We start from the raw sequence: 21,814 nt of genomic DNA, 5'->3' as shown, positions 1-21,814 counted from the left end.
ACTGGTACCATCCTACTACACTACATCACTGATCCTACTGTAGAGGTACTGGTACCATACATCACTGATCCTACTGTAGAGGTACTGGTACCATCCTACTACATTACTGATCCTACTGTAGAGGTACTGGTACCATCCTACTACACTACATCACTGATCCTACTGTAGAGGTACTGGTACCATCCTACTACATTACTGATCCTACTGTAGAGGTACTGGTACCATCCTACTACACTACATCACTGATCCTACTGTAGAGGTACTGGTACCATCCTACTACATACATCACTGATCCTACTGTAGAGGTACTGGTACCATCCCACTACATCACTGATCCTACTGTAGAGGTACTGGTACCATCCTACTACACTACATCACTGATCCTACTGTAGAGGTACTGGTACCATCCCACTACACTACATCACTGATCCTACTGTAGAGGTACTGGTACCATCCTACTACATTACTGATCCTACTGTAGAGGTACTGGTACCATCCTACTACATTACTGATCCTACTGTAGAGGTACTGGTACCATCCTACTACATCACTGATCCTACTGTAGAGGTACTGGTACCATCCTACTACATCACTGATCCTACTGTAGAGGTACTGGTACCATCCTACTACACTACATCACTGATCCTACTGTAGAGGTACTGGTACCATCCTACTACACTACATTACTGATCCTACTGTAGAGGTACTGGTACCATCCTACTACACTACATCACTGATCCTACTGTAGAGGTACTGGTACCATCCTACTACATACATCACTGATCCTACTGTAGAGGTACTGGTACCATCCCACTACATCACTGATCCTACTGTAGAGGTACTGGTACCATCCTACTACACTACATCACTGATCCTACTGTAGAGGTACTGGTACCATCCCACTACACTACATCACTGATCCTACTGTAGAGGTACTGGTACCATCCTACTACATTACTGATCCTACTGTAGAGGTACTGGTACCATCCTACTACATTACTGATCCTACTGTAGAGGTACTGGTACCATCCTACTACATCACTGATCCTACTGTAGAGGTACTGGTACCATCCTACTACATCACTGATCCTACTGTAGAGGTACTGGTACCATCCTACTACACTACATCACTGATCCTACTGTAGAGGTACTGGTACCATCCTACTACACTACATCACTGATCCTACTGTAGAGGTACTGGTACCATCCTACTACATACATCACTGATCCTACTGTAGAGGTACTGGTACCATCCTACTACATCACTGATCCTACTGTAGAGGTACTGGTACCATCCTACTACACTACATCACTGATCCTACTGTAGAGGTACTGGTACCATCCTACTACACTACATCACTGATCCTACTGTAGAGGTACTGGTACCATCCTACTACATCACTGATCCTACTGTAGAGGTACTGGTACCATCCTACTACACTACATCACTGATCCTACTGTAGAGGTACTGGTACCATCCTACATCACTGATCCTACTGTAGAGGTACTGGTACCATCCTACTACACTACATCACTGATCCTACTGTAGAGGTACTGGTACCATCCTACTACACTACATCACTGATCCTACTGTAGAGGTACTGGTACCATCCTACTACACTACATCACTGATCCTACTGTAGAGGTACTGGTACCATCCTACTACACTACATCACTGATCCTACTGTAGAGGTACTGGTACCATCCTACTATACTACATCCCTGATCCTACTGTAGAGGTACTGGTACCATCCTACTACATACATCACTGATCCTACTGTAGAGGTACTGGTACCATCCTACTACACTACATCACTGATCCTACTGTAGAGGTACTGGTACCATCCTACTACACTACATCACTGATCCTACTGTAGAGGTACTGGTACCATCCTACTACACTACATCACTGATCCTACTGTAGAGGTACTGGTACCATCCTACTATACTACATCCCTGATCCTACTGTAGAGGTACTGGTACCATCCTACTACATACATCACTGATCCTACTGTAGAGGTACTGGTACCATCCTACTACACTACATCACTGATCCTACTGTAGAGGTACTGGTACCATCCTACTACATCCCTGATCCTACTGTAGAGGTACTGGTACCATCCTACTACATACATCCCTGATCCTACTGTAGAGGTACTGGTACCATCCTACTACATCCCTGATCCTACTGTAGAGGTACTGGTACCATCCTACTACATACATCACTGATCCTACTGTAGAGGTACTGGTACCATCCTACTACATCACTGATCCTACTGTAGAGGTACTGGTACCATCCTACTACATCACTGATCCTACTGTAGAGGTACTGGTACCATCCTACTACATCCCTGATCCTACTGTAGAGGTACTGGTACCATCCTACTACATCACTGATCCTACTGTAGAGGTACTGGTACCATCCTACTACATCACTGATCCTACTGTAGAGGTACTGGTACCATCCTACTACATCCCTGATCCTACTGTAGAGGTACTGGTACCATCCTACTACATTACTGATCCTACTGTAGAGGTACTGGTACCATCCTACTACATTACTGATCCTACTGTAGAGGTACTGGTACCATCCTACTACACTACATCACTGATCCTACTGTAGAGGTACTGGTACCATCCTACTACACTACATCACTGATCCTACTGTAGAGGTACTGGTACCATCCTACTACATTACTGATCCTACTGTAGAGGTACTGGTACCATCCTACTATACTACATCCCTGATCCTACTGTAGAGGTACTGGTACCATCCTACTACATACATCACTGATCCTACTGTAGAGGTACTGGTACCATCCTACTACACTACATCACTGATCCTACTGTAGAGGTACTGGTACCATCCTACTACACTACATCACTGATCCTACTGTAGAGGTACTGGTACCATCCTACTACATCACTGATCCTACTGTAGAGGTACTGGTACCATCCTACTACATCACTGATCCTACTGTAGAGGTACTGGTACCATCCTACTACATACATCACTGATCCTACTGTAGAGGTACTGGTACCATCCTACTACATACATCACTGATCCTACTGTAGAGGTACTGGTACCATCCTACTACACTACATCACTGATCCTACTGTAGAGGTACTGGTACCATCCTACTACACTACATCACTGATCCTACTGTAGAGGTACTGGTACCATCCCACTACATCACTGATCCTACTGTAGAGGTACTGGTACCATCCTACTACATCACTGATCCTACTGTAGAGGTACTGGTACCATCCCACTACATCACTGATCCTACTGTAGAGGTACTGGTACCATCCTACTACATCACTGATCCTACTGTAGAGGTACTGGTACCATCCCACTACATCACTGATCCTACTGTAGAGGTACTGGTACCATCCCACTACATCACTGATCCTACTGTAGAGGTACTGGTACCATCCTACTACATCACTGATCCTACTGTAGAGGTACTGGTACCATCCTACTACATCACTGATCCTACTGTAGAGGTACTGGTACCATCCTACTACATCACTGATACTACTGTAGAGGTACTGGTACCATCCCACTACACTACATCACTGATCCTACTGTAGAGGTACTGGTACCATCCTACTACACTACATCACTGATCCTACTGTAGAGGTACTGGTACCATCCTACTACATCACTGATCCTACTGTAGAGGTACTGGTACCATCCTACTACATCACTGATCCTACTGTAGAGGTACTGGTACCATCCTACTACATCACTGATCCTACTGTAGAGGTACTGGTACCATCCTACTACATCACTGATCCTACTGTAGAGCTACTGGTACCATCCTACTACACTACATCACTGATCCTACTGTAGAGGTACTGGTACCATCCTACTACACTACATACATCACTGATCCTACTGTAGAGGTACTGGTACCATCCTACTACACTACATCACTGATCCTACTGTAGAGGTACTGGTACCATCCTACTACACTACATCACTGATCCTACTGTAGAGGTACTGGTACCATCCTACTACATACATCACTGATCCTACTGTAGAGGTACTGGTACCATCCTACTACATCACTGATCCTACTGTAGAGGTACTGGTACCATCCTACTACATCACTGATCCTACTGTAGAGGTACTGGTACCATCCTACTACATCACTGATCCTACTGTAGAGGTACTGGTACCATCCTACTACACTACATCACTGATCCTACTGGAGAGGTACTGGTACCATCCTACTACATACATCACTGATCCTACTGTAGAGGTACTGGTACCATCCTACTACATCACTGATCCTACTGTAGAGGTACTGGTACCATCCTACTACACTACATCACTGATCCTACTGTAGAGGTACTGGTACCATCCTACTACACTACATCACTGATCCTACTGTAGAGGTACTGGTACCATCCTACTACATCACTGATCCTACTGTAGAGGTACTGGTACCATCCTACTACACTACATCACTGATCCTACTGTAGAGGTACTGATACCATCCTACTACACTACATCACTGATCCTACTGTAGAGGTACTGGTACCATCCTACTACATCACTGATCCTACTGTAGAGGTACTGGTACCATCCTACTACATCACTGATCCTACTGGAGAGGTACTGGTACCATCCTACTACATCACTGATCCTACTGTAGAGGTACTGGTACCATCCTACTACATCACTGATCCTACTGTAGAGGTACTGGTACCATCCTACTACATACATCATTGATCCTACTGTAGAGGTTCTGGTACCATCCTACTACATACATCACTGATCCTACTGTAGAGGTACTGGTACCATCCTACTACATCACTGATCCTACTGTAGAGGTACTGGTAGCATCCTACTACACTACATCACTGATCCTACTGTAGAGGTACTGGTACCATCCTACTACACTACATCACTGATCCTACTGTAGAGGTACTGGTACCATCCTACTACATACATCATTGATCCTACTGTAGAGGTTCTGGTACCATCCTACTACACTACATCACTGATCCTACTGTAGAGGTACTGGTACCATCCTACTACATACATCACTGATCCTACTGTAGAGGTACTGGTACCATCCTACTACACTACATCACTGATCCTACTGTAGAGGTACTGGTACCATCCTACTACACTACATCACTGATCCTACTGTAGAGGTACTGGTACCATCCTACTACACTACATCACTGATCCTACTGTAGAGGTACTGGTACCATCCTACTACATCACTGATCCTACTGTAGAGGTACTGGTACCATCCTACTACACTACATCACTGATCCTACTGTAGAGGTACTGGTACCATCCTACTACACTACATCACTGATCCTACTGTAGAGGTACTGGTACCATCCTACTACATCACTGATCCTACTGTAGAGGTACTGGTACCATCCTACTACACTACATCACTGATCCTACTGTAGAGGTACTGGTACCATCCTACTATATACATCACTGATCCTACTGTAGAGGTACTGGTACCATCCTACTACACTACATCACTGATCCTACTGTAGAGGTACTGGTACCATCCTACTACACTACATCACTGATCCTACTGTAGAGGTACTGGTACCATCCTACTACACTACATCACTGATCCTACTGTAGAGGTTCTGGTACCATCCTACTACACTACATCACTGATCCTACTGTAGAGGTACTGGTACCATCCTACTACATACATCACTGATCCTACTGTAGAGGTACTGGTACCATCCTACTACACTACATCACTGATCCTACTGTAGAGGTACTGGTACCATCCTACTACACTACATCACTGATCCTACTGTAGAGGTACTGGTACCATCCTACTACACTACATCACTGATCCTACTGTAGAGGTACTGGTACCATCCTACTACATCACTGATCCTACTGTAGAGGTACTGGTACCATCCTACTACACTACATCACTGATCCTACTGTAGAGGTACTGGTACCATCCTACTACATCACTGATCCTACTGTAGAGGTACTGGTACCATCCTACATCACTGATCCTACTGTAGAGGTACTGGTACCATCCTACTACACTACATCACTGATCCTACTGTAGAGGTACTGGTACCATCCTACTACACTACATCACTGATCCTACTGTAGAGGTACTGGTACCATCCTACTACACTACATCACTGATCCTACTGTAGAGGTACTGGTACCATCCTACTACACTACATCACTGATCCTACTGTAGAGGTACTGGTACCATCCTACTACACTACATCACTGATCCTACTGTAGAGGTACTGGTACCATCCTACTACATTACTGATCCTACTGTAGAGGTACTGGTACCATCCTACTATACTACATCCCTGATCCTACTGTAGAGGTACTGGTACCATCCTACTACATCACTGATCCTACTGTAGAGGTACTGGTACCATCCTACTACATCACTGATCCTACTGTAGAGGTACTGGTACCATCCTACTACACTACATCACTGATCCTACTGTAGAGGTACTGGTACCATCCTACTACACTACATCACTGATCCTACTGTAGAGGTACTGGTACCATCCTACTACACTACATCACTGATCCTACTGTAGAGGTACTGGTACCATCCTACTACACTACATCACTGATCCTACTGTAGAGGTACTGGTACCATCCTACTACACTACATCACTGATCCTACTGTAGAGGTACTGGTACCATACTGATCATACTGACAGACGTGACAGTCTACTAGCGTAGAGGCTTGACAGTCCACTAGCGTAGGGGCTTGACAGTCCACTAGCGTAGGGGCTTGACAGTCCACTAGCGTAGGGGCTTGACAGTCCACTAGCGTAGGGGCTTGACAGTCCACTAGCGTAGGGGCTTGACAGTCCACTAGCGTAGGGGCTTGACAGTCCTCTGTAAAACGTAGAGGCTTGACAGTCCACTAGCGTAGAGGCTAGACAGTCCACTAGCGTAGAGGCTTGACAGTCCACTAGCGTAGAGGCTTGACAGTCCACTAGCGTAGAGGCTTGACAGTCCACTAGCGTAGAGGCTTGACAGTCCACTAGCGTAGAGGCTTGACAGTCCACTGTAAAACGTAGAGGCTTGACAGTCCACTGTAAAACGTAGAGGCTTGACAGTCCACTGTAAAACGTAGAGGCTTGACAGTCCACTGTAAAACGTAGAGGCTTGACAGTCCACTGTAAAATGTAGAGGCTTGACAGTCCACTAGCGTAGAGGCTTGACAGTCCACTGTAAAATGTAGAGGCTTGACAGTCCACTGTAAAACGTAGAGGCTTGACAGTCCACTGTAAAACGTAGAGGCTTGACAGTCCACTGTAAAACGTAGAGGCTTGACAGTCCACTGTAAAACGTAGAGGCTTGACAGTCCACTGTAAAACGTAGAGGCTTGACAGTCCACTGTAAAACGTAGAGGCTTGACAGTCCACTGTAAAACGTAGAGGCTTGACAGTCCACTGTAAAACGTAGAGGCTTGACAGTCCACTGTAAAACGTAGAGGCTTGACAGTCCACTGTAAAACGTAGAGGCTTGACAGACGTAAGAGATACAAATGTTTTGTAAGTCACATGTTGTTAATCGATGATCTTTCTGACTAACTGAGCAGCCAGACATGGAGAAGAAAGACGAGGAGGAGGAGGTGGAGGAGGAGGAGGAGAACAGGCCACCTATGGATCTGTTCAAGGCCATCTTCGCCAGTTGTTCAGACGAGAAGTCTTCCTCTTCTTCTGAAGGAGAGAGTGAGGAGGAGGAGAAGGAGGAAGGTGTCCGGAGCAAGGCTGGGACCGGGCCTCAGATATCTAACCAGTTGAATGTCAACACACCCCGACCTGCTCCTCCCGTGTCTGTGTCGGCTACACCCGGCCTGCACCCAGGTACGAACACTGGTCCTTCTCTTCCTATAGCCAATATAGATTGGTGGTTGAACAATGGCTCTTTGGGTAGTTAGGAGAATAATGAGAGATTTGTATTTATTATGGATCCCCATTAGCTGCTGCCAAGGTATTCATTACAGAATTCACAACCCACTAAGAGATCTCTGACAGAGGACAACATGGACATGGTATTAACTCTCTGGGTAGTGGAGAATGATGAGACATCTGATGGTTTTAACTCTCTGGGTAGTGGAGAATGATGAGACATCTCTGATGGTTTTAACTCTCTGGGTAGTGGAGAATGATGAGAGACCTCTGATGGTTTTAACTCTCTGGGTAGTGGAGAATGATGAGACATCTCTGATGGTTTTAACTCTCTGGGTAGTGGAGAATGATGAGAGACATCTCTGATGGTTTTAACTCTCTGGGTAGTGGAGAATGATGAGAGATCTCTGATGGTTTTAACTCTCTGGGTAGTGGAGAATGATGAGAGATCTCTGATGGTTTTAACTCTCTGGGTAGTGGAGAATGATGAGAGACATCTCTGATGGTTTTAACTCTCTGGGTAGTGGAGAATGATGAGACATCTCTGATGGTTTTAACTCTCTGGGTAGTGGAGAATGATGAGAGACCTCTGATGGTTTTAACTCTCTGGGTAGTGGAGAATGATGAGAGACATCTCTGATGGTTTTAACTCTCTGGGTAGTGGAGAATGATGAGAGACCTCTGATGGTTTTAACTCTCTGGGTAGTGGAGAATGATGGAGACATCTCTGATGGTTTTAACTCTCTGGGTAGTGGAGAATGATGAGACATCTCTGATGGTTTTAACTCTCTGGGTAGTGGAGAATGATGAGAGACCTCTGATGGTTTTAACTCTCTGGGTAGTGGAGAATGATGAGACATCTCTGATGGTTTTAACTCTCTGGGTAGTGGAGAATGATGGAGACATCTCTGATGGTTTTAACTCTCTGGGTAGTGGAGAATGATGAGACATCTCTGATGGTTTTAACTCTCTGGGTAGTGGAGAATGATGAGAGATCTCTGATGGTTTTAACTCTCTGGGTAGTGGAGAATGATGAGACATCTCTGATGGTTTTAACTCTCTGGGTAGTGGAGAATGATGAGATATCTCTGATGGTTTTAACTCTCTGGGTAGTGGAGAATGACGAGACATCTCTGATGGTTTTAACTCTCTGGGTAGTGGAGAATGATGAGAGACCTCTGATGGTTTTAACTCTCTGGGTAGTGGAGAATGATGAGAGACATCTCTGATGGTTTTAACTCTCTGGGTAGTGGAGAATGATGAGAGACCTCTGATGGTTTTAACTCTCTGGGTAGTGGAGAATGATGGAGACATCTCTGATGGTTTTAACTCTCTGGGTAGTGGAGAATGATGAGACATCTCTGATGGTTTTAACTCTCTGGGTAGTGGAGAATGATGAGAGACCTCTGATGGTTTTAACTCTCTGGGTAGTGGAGAATGATGAGACATCTCTGATGGTTTTAACTCTCTGGGTAGTGGAGAATGATGGAGACATCTCTGATGGTTTTAACTCTCTGGGTAGTGGAGAATGATGAGACATCTCTGATGGTTTTAACTCTCTGGGTAGTGGAGAATGATGAGAGATCTCTGATGGTTTTAACTCTCTGGGTAGTGGAGAATGATGAGACATCTCTGATGGTTTTAACTCTCTGGGTAGTGGAGAATGATGAGATATCTCTGATGGTTTTAACTCTCTGGGTAGTGGAGAATGACGAGACATCTCTGATGGTTTTAACTCTCTGGGTAGTGGAGAATGATGAGAGACCTCTGATGGTTTTAACTCTCTGGGTAGTGGAGAATGATGAGAGACCTCTGATGGTTTTAACTCTCTGGGTAGTGGAGAATGATGAGAGATCTCTGATGGTTTTAACTCTCTGGGTAGTGGAGAATGATGAGAGATCTCTGATGGTTTTAACTCTCTGGGTAGTGGAGAATGATGAGACATCTCTGATGGTTTTAACTCTCTGGGTAGTGGAGAATGATGAGACATCTCTGATGGTTTTAACTCTGGGTAGTGGAGAATGATGAGACATCTCTGATGGTTTTAACTCTCTGGGTAGTGGAGAATGATGAGAGATCTCTGATGGTTTTAACTCTCTGGGTAGTGGAGAATGATGAGAGACATCTCTGATGGTTTTAACTCTCTGGGTAGTGGAGAATGATGAGAGACCTCTGATGGTTTTAACTCTCTGGGTAGTGGAGAATGATGAGAGACATCTGATGGTTTTAACTCTCTGGGTAGTGGAGAATGATGAGACATCTCTGATGGTTTTAACTCTCTGGGTAGTGGAGAATGAGGAGACATCTCTGATGGTTTTATCTCTCTGGGTAGTGGAGAATGATGCGAGACATCTCTGATGGTTTTAACTCTCTGGGTAGTGGAGAATGATGAGAGATCTCTGATGGTTTTAACTCTCTGGGTAGTGGAGAATGATGGAGAGATCTCTGATGGTTTTAACTCTCTGGGTAGTGGAGAATGAGAGATCTCTGATGGTTTTAACTCTCTGGGTAGTGGAGAATGAGGAGACATCTCTGATGGTTTTATCTCTCTGGGTAGTGGAGAATGATGCGAGACATCTCTGATGGTTTTAACTCTCTGGGTAGTGGAGAATGATGAGAGATCTCTGATGGTTTTAACTCTCTGGGTAGTGGAGAATGATGGAGAGATCTCTGATGGTTTTAACTCTCTGGGTAGTGGAGAATGAGAGATCTCTGATGGTTTTAACTCTCTGGGTAGTGGAGAATGATGAGACATCTCTGATGGTTTTAACTCTCTGGGTAGTGGAGAATGATGAGAGATCTCTGATGGTTTTAACTCTCTGGGTAGTGGAGAATGATGAGACATCTCTGATGGTTTTAACTCTCTGGGTAGTGGAGAATGATGAGAGATCTCTGATGGTTTTAACTCTCTGGGTAGTGGAGAATGATGAGACATCTCTGATGGTTTTAACTCTCTGGGTAGTGGAGAATGATGAGACATCTCTGATGGTTTTAACTCTCTGGGTAGTGGAGAATGATGAGACATCTCTGATGGTTTTAACTCTCTGGGTAGTGGAGAATGATGAGACATCTCTGATGGTTTTAACTCTCTGGGTAGTGGAGAATGATGAGACATCTCTGATGGTTTTAACTCTCTGGGTAGTGGAGAATGATGAGAGACATCTCTGATGGTTTTAACTCTCTGGGTAGTGGAGAATGATGAGAGATCTCTGATGGTTTTAACTCTCTGGGTAGTGGAGAATGATGAGACATCTCTGATGGTTTTAACTCTCTGGGTAGTGGAGAATGATGAGAGATCTCTGATGGTTTTAACTCTCTGGGTAGTGGAGAATGATGAGAGACCTCTGATGGTTTTAACTCTCTGGGTAGTGGAGAATGATGAGAGATCTCTGATGGTTTTAACTCTCTGGGTAGTGGAGAATGATGAGAGACCTCTGATGGTTTTAACTCTCTGGGTAGTGGAGAATGAGAGATCTCTGATGGTTTTAACTCTCTGGGTAGTGGAGAATGAGAGATCTCTGATGGTTTTAACTCTCTGGGTAGTGGAGAATGATGAGACATCTCTGATGGTTTTAACTCTCTGGGTAGTGGAGAATGATGAGAGATCTCTGATGGTTTTAACTCTCTGGGTAGTGGAGAATGATGAGACATCTCTGATGGTTTTAACTCTCTGGGTAGTGGAGAATGATGAGAGATCTCTGATGGTTTTAACTCTCTGGGTAGTGGAGAATGATGAGACATCTCTGATGGTTTTAACTCTCTGGGTAGTGGAGAATGATGAGACATCTCTGATGGTTTTAACTCTCTGGGTAGTGGAGAATGATGAGACATCTCTGATGGTTTTAACTCTCTGGGTAGTGGAGAATGATGAGACATCTCCGATGGTTTTAACTCTCTGGGTAGTGGAGAATGATGAGAGATCTCTGATGGTTTTAACTCTCTGGGTAGTGGAGAATGATGAGACATCTCCGATGGTTTTAACTCTCTGGGTAGTGGAGAATGATGAGACATCTCCGATGGTTTTAACTCTCTGGGTAGTGGAGAATGATGAGAGATCTCTGATGGTTTTAACTCTCTGGGTAGTGGAGAATGATGAGACATCTCTGATGGTTTTAACTCTCTGGGTAGTGGAGAATGATGAGACATCTCTGATGGTTTTAACTCTCTGGGTAGTGGAGAATGATGAGACATCTCTGATGGTTTTAACTCTCTGGGTAGTGGAGAATGATGAGACATCTCTGATGGTTTTATCTCCGTTTTTTCATTTTCAGACGTTGTGTTCAAAACGCCCAGTGGTCCTGCCCCTCCCCCTCGGGACCAGGAAATGGAAGAGGAGGAGTTTGGACCTCGGCTGCCTCCTGCTTCCTCTACATTGAGTGAGTCCCTTACCAATAACCTGATCCAATCAAAACCCGGTTAAACGGACGTCATGATTCCTTTAAACATCTGTTAATTGGGAATCTCACCGTCTCCGCTTGTCTTTTCAAGCAGCAGAGCGCCGTCCGTCCCCAACTCTCTCTGCTAAGGACGACAAACACAAGAAGAAGTGTAAGGAGAAGCACAAAGCCAAGAAATACGGCATGCACAAGAAGGACAAAAAGGTACGGCCGGGGAAAACAACTTAACACAGGAAAATAGACTACGATGTCTATTCAAGAGTACTCTGTCTCTCTGTCTGTCTCTCTCTCTCTCTGTCTCTCTGTCTCTGTCTCTCTGTCTCTCTCTCTCTCTCTCTGTCTCTCTGTCTCTCTCTCTCTCTCTCTCTCTCTCTCTGTCTCTCTCTCTCTCTCTCTGTCTCTCTGTCTCTCTCTCTCTCTCTCTCTGTCTCTCTGTCTCTGTCTCTCTGTCTCTCTCTCTGTCTCTCTGTCTCTCTGTCTCTCTCTCTCTCTCTCTCTGTCTCTCTGTCTCTCTCTCTCTCTCTCTCTCTCTGTCTCTCTCTCTCTCTCTCCCTGTCTGTCTGTCTCTCTCTCACTCTCTCTGTCTCTCTCTCTGTCTCTGTCTCTCTCTCTCTCTCTCTCTCTCTCTCTCTGACAGACTGCTCTATGACTGGTAAAGTGAGTTATTCAAGAGGATCTCCAAACATGTTTGGTCTTTTTGTTGTTGGTGGAAGTGGCAGGAACATTGTTCACTGTCTGCCAGTATGTGGTATGAGAGTACCACTTTCAGTATGTCCTCTTGACTCTCCCTCTGTTGTTGCTGCTAACAGCAGAAGAAGAAGCACAAGAGGCACAAGCACAAAGCCAAGCAGAAGAAGAGCAGTAGGAAGGAGGAGTCATCAGACAGCAGCTCAGAGGGGAGTGACGGGAACAGCAAGGAGGACGGAGAGGAGGGAGGAGGGGTATCAACAGAAGAGCTGCTCAAAAGGTCAGAGGGCATGGTCCTTGTTTCAGTCAGCTGATGTAGTCACACACATCACTTCTCAGGAGGGGTTGAAACCTCTTGGAATAATAAAGAGTCTGTATAGACCTACTGAATCCCTCTAACACATACCATAGACCTACTGAATCCCTCTAACACATACCATAGACCTACTGAATCCCTCTAACACATACCATAGGCCTACTGAATCCCTCTAACACATACCATAGACCTACCCTCTAACACATACCATAGGCCTACCCTCTAACACATACCATAGGCCTACCCTCTAACACATACCATAGGCCTACCCTCTAACACATACCATAGGCCTACCCTCTAACACATACCATAGACCTACTGAATCCCTCTAACACATACCATAGACCTACTGAATCCCTCTAACACATACCATAGGCCTACTGAATCCCTCTAACACATACCATAGACCTACCCTCTAACACATACCATAGGCCTACCCTCTAACACATACCATAGGCCTACCCTCTAACACATACCATAGGCCTACCCTCTAACACATACCATAGGCCTACCCTCTAACACATACCATAGGCCTACTGAATCCTTCTAACACATACCATAGACCTACCCTCTAACACATACCATAGACCTACTGAATCCCTCTAACACATACCATAGACCTACTGAATCCCTCTAACACATACCATAGGCCTACTGAATCCCTCTAACACATACCATAGACCTACCCTCTAACACATACCATAGACCTACTGAATCCCTCTAACACATACCATAGACCTACTGAATCCCTCTACCACATACCATAGACCTACTGAATCCCTCTAACACATACCATAGACCTACTGAATCCCTCTAACACATACCATAGACCTATCATCTAACACATACCATAGACCTACCCTCTAACACATACCATAGACCTACCCTCTAACACATACCATAGACCTACTGAATCCCTCTAACACATACCATAGACCTACTAAATCCCTCTAACACATACCATAGACCTACTGAATCCCTCTAACACATACCATAGACCTATCATCTAACACATACCATAGACCTACCCTCTAACACATACCATAGACCTACCCTCTAACACATACCATAGACCTACTGAATCCCTCTAACACATACCATAGACCTACTGAATCCCTCTAACACATACCATAGGCCTACTGAATCCCTCTAACACATACCATAGACCTACCCTCTAACACATACCATAGACCTACTGAATCCCTCTAACACATACCATAGACCTACTGAATCCCTCTAACACATACCATAGACCTACTGAATCCCTCTAACACATACCATAGACCTAATGAATCCCTCTAACACATACCATAGACCTACTGAATCCCTCTAACACATACCATAGACCTACCCTCTAACACATACCATAGACCTACTGAATCCCCCTAACACATACCATAGACCTACTGAATCCCCCTAACACATACCATAGACCTACCCTCTAACACATACCATAGACCTACTGAATCCCTCTAACACATACCATAGACCTACCCTCTAACACATACCATAGACCTACTGAATCCCTCTAACACATACCATAGACCTACTGAATCCCTCTAACACATACCATAGACCTACTGAATCCCTCTAACACATACCATAGACCTACTGAATCCCTCTAACACATACCATAGACCTACCCTCTAACACATACCATAGACCTACTGAATCCCTCTAACACATACCATAGGCCTACCCTCTAACACATACCATAGACCTACTGAATCCCTCTAACACATACCATAGACCTACTGAATCCCTCTAACACATACCATAGACCTACTGAATCCCTCTAACACATACCATAGACCTACCCTCTAACACATACCATAGGCCTACTGAATCCCTCTAACACATACCATAGACCTACTGAATCCCTCTTAACACATACCATAGACCTACTGAATCCCTCTAACACATACCATAGGCCTACTGAATCCCTCTAACACATACCATAGACCTACTGAATCCCTCTAACACATACCATAGACCTACCCTCTAACACATACCATAGACCTACCCTCTAACACATACCATAGACCTACTGAATCCCTCTAACACATACCATAGACCTACCCTCTAACACATACCATAGACCTACTGAATCCCTCTAACACATACCATAGACCTACCATCTAACACACACCATAGGCCTACTGAATCCCTCTAACACATACCATAGACCTACCCTCTAACACATACCATAGACCTACTGAATCCCTCTAACACATACCATAGACCTACTAAATCCCTCTAACACATACCATAGGCCTACCCTCTAACACATACCATAGACCTACTGAATCCCTCTACCACATACCATAGACCTACCCTCTAACACATAACATAGGCCTACCCTCTAACACATACCATAGACCTACCCTCTAACACATACCATAGACCTACCCTCTAACACATACCATAGACCTACCCTCTAACACATACCATAGACCTACCCTCTAACACATACCATAGACCTACTGAATCCCTCTAACACATACCATAGGCCTACTGAATCCCTCTAACACATACCATAGACCTACTGAATCCCTCTAACACATACCATAGACCTACCCTCTAACACATACCATAGACCTACTGATTCCCTCTAACACATACCATAGACCTACTGAATCCCTCTAACACATACCATAGACCTACCCTCTAACACATACCATAGGCCTACCCTCTAACACATACCATAGGCCTACCCTCTAACACATACCATAGACCTACCCTCTAACACATACCATAGACCTACCCTCTAACACATACCATAGACCTACCCTCTAACACATACCATAGACCTACCCTCTAACACATACCATAGACCTACTGAATCCCTCTAACACATACCATAGGCCTACTGAATCCCTCTAACACATACCATAGGCCTACCCTCTAACACATACCATAGGCCTACCCTCTAACACATACCATAGACCTACCCTCTAACACATACCATAGGCCTACTGAATCCCTCTAACACATACCATAGGCCTACTCTCTAACACATACCATAGACCTACCCTCTAACACATACCATAGACGTACTGAATCCCTCTAACACATACCATAGGCCTACCCTCTAACACATACCATAGACCTACTGAATCCCTCTAACACATACCATAGACCTACTGAATCCCTCTAACACATACCATAGGCCTACCCTCTAACACATACCATAGGCCTACTGAATCCCTCTAACACATACCATAGACCTACTGAATCCCTCTAACACATACCATAGACCTACTGAATCCCTCTAACACATACCATAGACCTACCCTCTAACACATTCCATAGACCTACTGAATCCCTCTAACACATACCATAGACCTACTGAATCCCTCTAACACATACCATAGGCCTACCCTCTAACACATACCATAGGCCTACTGAATCCCTCTAACACATACCATAGACCTACTGAATCCCTCTAACACATACCATAGGCCAACCCTCTAACACATACCATAGACCTACTGAATCCCTCTAACACATACCATAGACCTACTGAATCCCTCTAACACATACCATAGACCTACTGAATCCCTCTAACACATACCATAGACCTACTGAATCCCTCTAACACATACCATAGACCTACCCTCTAACACATACCATAGACCTACCCTCTAACACATACCATAGACCTGCTGAATCCCTCTAACACATACCATAGACCTACTGAATCCCTCTAACACATACCATAGGCCTACTGAATCCCTCTAACACATACCATAGACCTACTGAATCCCTCTAACACATACCATAGACCTACTGAATCCCTCTAACACATACCATAGACCTACTGAATCCCTCTAAGACATACCATAGGCCTACCCTCTAACACATACCATAGGCCTACCCTCTAACACATACCATAGGCCTACCCTCTAACACATACCATAGACCTACCCACTAAACACATACCATAGACCTACTGAATCCCTCTACCACATACCATAGGCCTACCCTCTAACACATACCATAGACCTACTGAATCCCTCTAACACATACCATAGACCTACCCTCTAACACATACCATAGGCCTACTGAATCCCTCTAACACATACCATAGACCTACTGAATCCCTCTAACACATACCATAGACCTACCCTCTAACACATACCATAGACCTACCCTCTAACACATACCATAGACCTACCCTCTAACACATACCATAGACCTACCCTCTAACACATACCATAGACCTACTGAATCCCTCTAACACATACCATAGACCTATCCTCTAACACATACCATAGGCCTACCCTCTAACACATTCCATAGACCTACCCTCTAACACATACCATAGACCTACCCTCTAACACATACCATAGATCTACCCTCTACCACATACCATAGGCCTACTGAATCCCTCTAACACATACCATAGACCTACTGAATCCCTCTAACACATACCATAGGCCTACTGAATCCTTCTAACACATACCATAGACCTACCCTCTAACACATACCATAGACCTACCCTCTAACACATACCATAGACCTACTGAATCCCTCTAACACATACCATAGACCTACTGAATCCCTCTAACACATACCATAGACCTACCCTCTAACACATACCATAGGCCTACTGAATCCCTCTAACACATACCATAGACCTACTGAATCCCTCTAACGCATACCATAGGCCAACCCTCTAACGCATACCATAGGCCAACCCTCTAACACATACCATAGACCTACTGAATCCCTCTAACACATACCATAGACCTACTGAATCCCTCTAACACATACCATAGACCTACTGAATCCCTCTAACACATACCATAGACCTACTGAATCCCTCTAACACATACCATAGACCTACTGAATCCCTCTAACACATACCATAGACCTACTGAATCCCTCTAACACATACCATAGACCTACTGAATCCCTCTAACACATACCATAGACCTACCCTCTAACACATACCATAGACCTACCCTCTAACACATACCATAGACCTGCTGAATCCCTCTAACACATACCATAGACCTACTGAATCCCTCTAACACATACCATAGGCCTACTGAATCCCTCTAACACATACCATAGACCTACTGAATCCCTCTAACACATACCATAGACCTACTGAATCCCTCTAACACATACCATAGACCTACTGAATCCCTCTAACACATACCATAGGCCTACCCTCTAACACATACCATAGGCCTACCCTCTAACACATACCATAGACCTACCCTCTAACACATACCATAGACCTACTGAATCCCTCTAACACATACCATAGGCCTACCCTCTAACACATACCATAGACCTACCCTCTACCACATACCATAGGCCTACTGAATCCCTCTAACACATACCATAGACCTACTGAATCCCTCTAACACATACCATAGGCCTACTGAATCCCTCTAACACATACCATAGACCTACCCTCTAACACATACTGAATCCCTCTAACACATACCATAGACCTACCCTCTAACACATACCATAGGCCAACCCTCTAACACATACCATAGGCCAACCCTCTAACACATACCATAGACCTACTGAATCCCTCTAACACATACCATAGACCTACTGAATCCCTCTACCACATACCATAGACCTACCCTCTAACACATACCATAGGCCTACCCTCTAACACATACCATAGACCTACCCTCTAACACATACCATAGACCTACCCTCTAACACATACCATAGACCTACTGAATCCCTCTAACACATACCATAGACCTATCCTCTAACACATACCATAGGCCTACCCTCTAACACATACCATAGACCTACCCTCTAACACATACCATAGACCTACCCTCTAACACATACCATAGATCTACCCTCTACCACATACCATAGGCCTACTGAATCCCTCTAACATATACCATAGACCTACTGAATCCCTCTAACACATACCATAGGCCTACTGAATCCCTCTAACACATACCATAGACCTACCCTCTAACACATACCATAGACCTACCCTCTAACACATACCATAGACCTACTGAATCCCTCTAACACATACCATAGACCTACTGAATCCCTCTAACACATACCATAGACCTACCCTCTAACACATACCATAGGCCTACCCTCTAACACATACCATAGGCCTACTGAATCCCTCTAACACATACCATAGACCTACTGAATCCCTCTAACACATACCATAGGCCTACTGAATCCCTCTAACACATACCATAGACCTACTGAATCCCTCTAACACATACCATAGACCTACTGAATCCCTCTAACACATACCATAGACCTACTGAATCCCTCTTACACATACCATAGACCTACCCTCTAACACATACCATAGACCTACTGAATCCCTCTAACACATACCATAGACCTACTGAATCCCTCTAACACATACCATAGACCTACTGAATCCCTCTAACACATACCATAGACCTACTGAATCCCTCTAACACATATCATAGACGTACTGAATCCCTCTAACACATACCATAGACCTACTGAATCCCTCTAACACATACCATAGGCCTACCCTCTAACACATACCATAGGCCTACCCTCTAACACATACCATAGGCCTACCCTCTAACACATACCATAGACCTACTGAATCCCTCTAACACATACCATAGACCTACTGAATCCCTCTAACACATACCATAGGCCTACCCTCTAACACATACCATAGGCCTACTGAATCCCTCTAACACATACCATAGACCTACCTTCTACCACATACCATAGGCCTACTGAATCCCTCTAACACATACCATAGACCTACTGAATCCCTCTAACACATACCATAGACCTACTGAATCCCTCTAACACATACCATAGACCTACCCTCTAACACATACCATAGGCCTACCCTCTAACACATACCTTTATTATTGTCTCACAATGTCTTGATCCAAATGGGTTTTTAAGGTGCTTTTTATAAACTTTAATTGTAGTACAAAACAGTTGAAACCGGGTCCAAAACAGTTAGAACCAGGCCAAAACCAGTTAGAACCAGGCCAAAACCAGTTAGAACCAGGCCAAAACCAGTTAGAACCAGGCCAAAACCAGTTAGAACCAGGTCCAAAACAGTTAGAACCAAGCCCAAAAATGGTTTGGACCAGGCCAAAAAGGGTAAAAACTGTTTGACCCAGGCCAAAACCAATTGACCCGTGTCACGTAAACATATTACAGTATTATAAAAGTGTCATTACGTGATCTGAGTTGATCCTTCCTCTCCCATCTGACCAGGTTGAAGAGCATCCGTGGGAAGAATCTGCAGTGAATCAGTGAACCGACAGACAACAGGATCCACCGTGTCCTCCATGAGGATAGATACCGGAGACGGGAGTCAGGAACCATTCTGTATGGCATTTAGTCAGGAACCATTCTGTATGGCATTTAGTCAGGAACCATTCTGTATGGCATTTAGTCAGGAACCATTCTGTATGGCATTTAGTCAGGAACCATTCTGTATGGCATTTAGTCAGGAACCATTCTGTATGGCATTTAGTCAGGAACCATTCTGTATGGCATTTAGTCAGGAACCATTCTGTATGGCATTTAGGAAGTCCAATAGCCCTGTTGTACCTATGCTGATGAAAGAGGGTCTTACTTTACATTTTTAAATGTAATTCTCATGAGATGTGAGTTTTTTTTGGCTGATCAATGTCTCGGGCTGATTATGTTGAGAGATCTTGAATTGTTACTATTGTCTGTTAATCAATACAAAGGAGATAAAATAAAAAAATAAAAACATCTGTCTCTGTATTATCATCATGCCATTCCAGATTGTCAGTGATGTGTCACGTCTGGTGACGGGGCTTTAGAGTTGCTACGATCTTTAAATGGATAAAAAATGTACCTTTTGTACATTCGGAAAGTATTCAGACCCCATGACTTTTTCCACATTTTGTTACGTTACAGCCTTATTAAATATTTTTTCCCCCTCAATCTACACACAATACCCCATAATAACAAAGTGAAAACAGGTTTTTAGAAATTTCTGCAAATTTATAAAAAATAAAAACCTTTTTTAGATAAGTATTCAGACCCTTTGTTATGAGACTCGAAATTGAGCTCAGGTGCATCCTGTTTCCATTGATCATCCTTGAGATGTTTCTACAACTTGATTGGAGTCCATCTGTGGTAAATCAAATTGATTGGACATGATTTGGAAAGGCACACACCTGTCTATATAAGGTCCCACAGTTGACAGTGCACGTCAGAGCAAAAACCAAGCCATGAGGTCGAAGGAATTGTCCTTAGAGCTCCGAGACAGGATTTTGTCGAGGCACAGATCAGGGGAAGGGTACCAAAACATTCATGCAGTATTGAAGGTCCACAAGAACACAGTGGCCTCCATCATTCTTAAATGGAAGAAGTTTGGAACCACCAAGACTCTTCCTAGAGCTGGCCGCCCGTCCAAACTGAGAAATCAGGAGAGAAGGGCCTTGGTCAGGGAGGTGACCAAGAACCTGATGGTCACTCTGACAGAGCTCTAGAGTTCCTATGTGGAGATGGA

At 44.2% G+C, this 21,814-nt stretch overlaps 1 protein-coding gene and 5 long non-coding RNA genes across 13 annotated transcripts in view; 1 reads left to right on the top strand and 5 right to left on the bottom strand.

Annotated features, from left to right (window-relative positions):
• The window catches only part of LOC129843250 (G patch domain-containing protein 1-like), a 56,280-nt gene extending 35,232 nt beyond the window's left edge, over positions 1-21,048 (top strand). For 2 of the 4 annotated variants that reach the window (XM_055911858.1, XM_055911861.1), the window contains exons 17-21: positions 7,596-7,863; positions 12,180-12,284; positions 12,397-12,509; positions 13,115-13,272; positions 20,542-21,048. In XM_055911858.1, coding sequence (XP_055767833.1) covers positions 7,596-7,863; positions 12,180-12,284; positions 12,397-12,509; positions 13,115-13,272; positions 20,542-20,575 — 678 coding nt within the window. In that variant the 3' untranslated portion in view covers positions 20,576-21,048. The remainder of the gene's footprint in view (positions 1-7,595; positions 7,864-12,179; positions 12,285-12,396; positions 12,510-13,114; positions 13,273-20,541) is intronic. The other 2 variants (XM_055911859.1, XM_055911860.1) reach the window with 2 other exon arrangements.
• LOC129843254 (uncharacterized) lies at positions 14,067-14,678 on the bottom strand. The gene is made up of 3 exons (XR_008757792.1): positions 14,625-14,678; positions 14,414-14,475; positions 14,067-14,139 (listed from the first exon to the last, which is right to left on the bottom strand). It is a non-coding gene; the product is annotated as an uncharacterized LOC129843254 (long non-coding RNA).
• LOC129843252 (uncharacterized) lies at positions 14,910-15,913 on the bottom strand. Of its 2 annotated transcripts, none has more exons than XR_008757788.1 (6): positions 15,851-15,913; positions 15,714-15,788; positions 15,328-15,408; positions 15,210-15,271; positions 15,060-15,177; positions 14,910-14,972 (listed from the first exon to the last, which is right to left on the bottom strand). It is a non-coding gene; the product is annotated as an uncharacterized LOC129843252 (long non-coding RNA). The 2 variants fall into 2 exon arrangements; XR_008757787.1 differs by having other exon boundaries at positions 14,926-14,972; positions 15,029-15,090.
• On the bottom strand, positions 15,916-16,479 carry LOC129843256 (uncharacterized). Its single transcript, XR_008757795.1, has 3 exons — positions 16,418-16,479; positions 16,044-16,143; positions 15,916-15,968 (listed from the first exon to the last, which is right to left on the bottom strand). It is a non-coding gene; the product is annotated as an uncharacterized LOC129843256 (long non-coding RNA).
• LOC129843253 (uncharacterized) lies at positions 17,057-18,120 on the bottom strand. 3 transcript variants are annotated; one of them, XR_008757789.1, is made up of 4 exons: positions 18,061-18,120; positions 17,831-17,948; positions 17,719-17,749; positions 17,057-17,125 (listed from the first exon to the last, which is right to left on the bottom strand). It is a non-coding gene; the product is annotated as an uncharacterized LOC129843253 (long non-coding RNA). The 3 variants fall into 3 exon arrangements; XR_008757791.1 differs by lacking the exon at positions 17,057-17,125 and having other exon boundaries at positions 17,689-17,759; positions 17,897-17,948; XR_008757790.1 differs by lacking the exons at positions 17,057-17,125; positions 17,719-17,749 and having other exon boundaries at positions 17,774-17,861; positions 17,893-17,948.
• LOC129843255 (uncharacterized) lies at positions 18,967-19,397 on the bottom strand. Of its 2 annotated transcripts, none has more exons than XR_008757793.1 (3): positions 19,344-19,397; positions 19,201-19,262; positions 18,967-19,013 (listed from the first exon to the last, which is right to left on the bottom strand). It is a non-coding gene; the product is annotated as an uncharacterized LOC129843255 (long non-coding RNA). The 2 variants fall into 2 exon arrangements; XR_008757794.1 differs by having other exon boundaries at positions 19,313-19,378.
• Positions 21,049-21,814: the final 766 nt, after the last annotated feature.

This window comes from Salvelinus fontinalis, unplaced genomic scaffold (assembly GCF_029448725.1).
Source record: "Salvelinus fontinalis isolate EN_2023a unplaced genomic scaffold, ASM2944872v1 scaffold_0100, whole genome shotgun sequence".
NCBI classification, from domain to species: domain Eukaryota; kingdom Metazoa; phylum Chordata; class Actinopteri; order Salmoniformes; family Salmonidae; genus Salvelinus; species Salvelinus fontinalis.
This window is presented reverse-complemented; position numbering and strand designations above follow the sequence as displayed.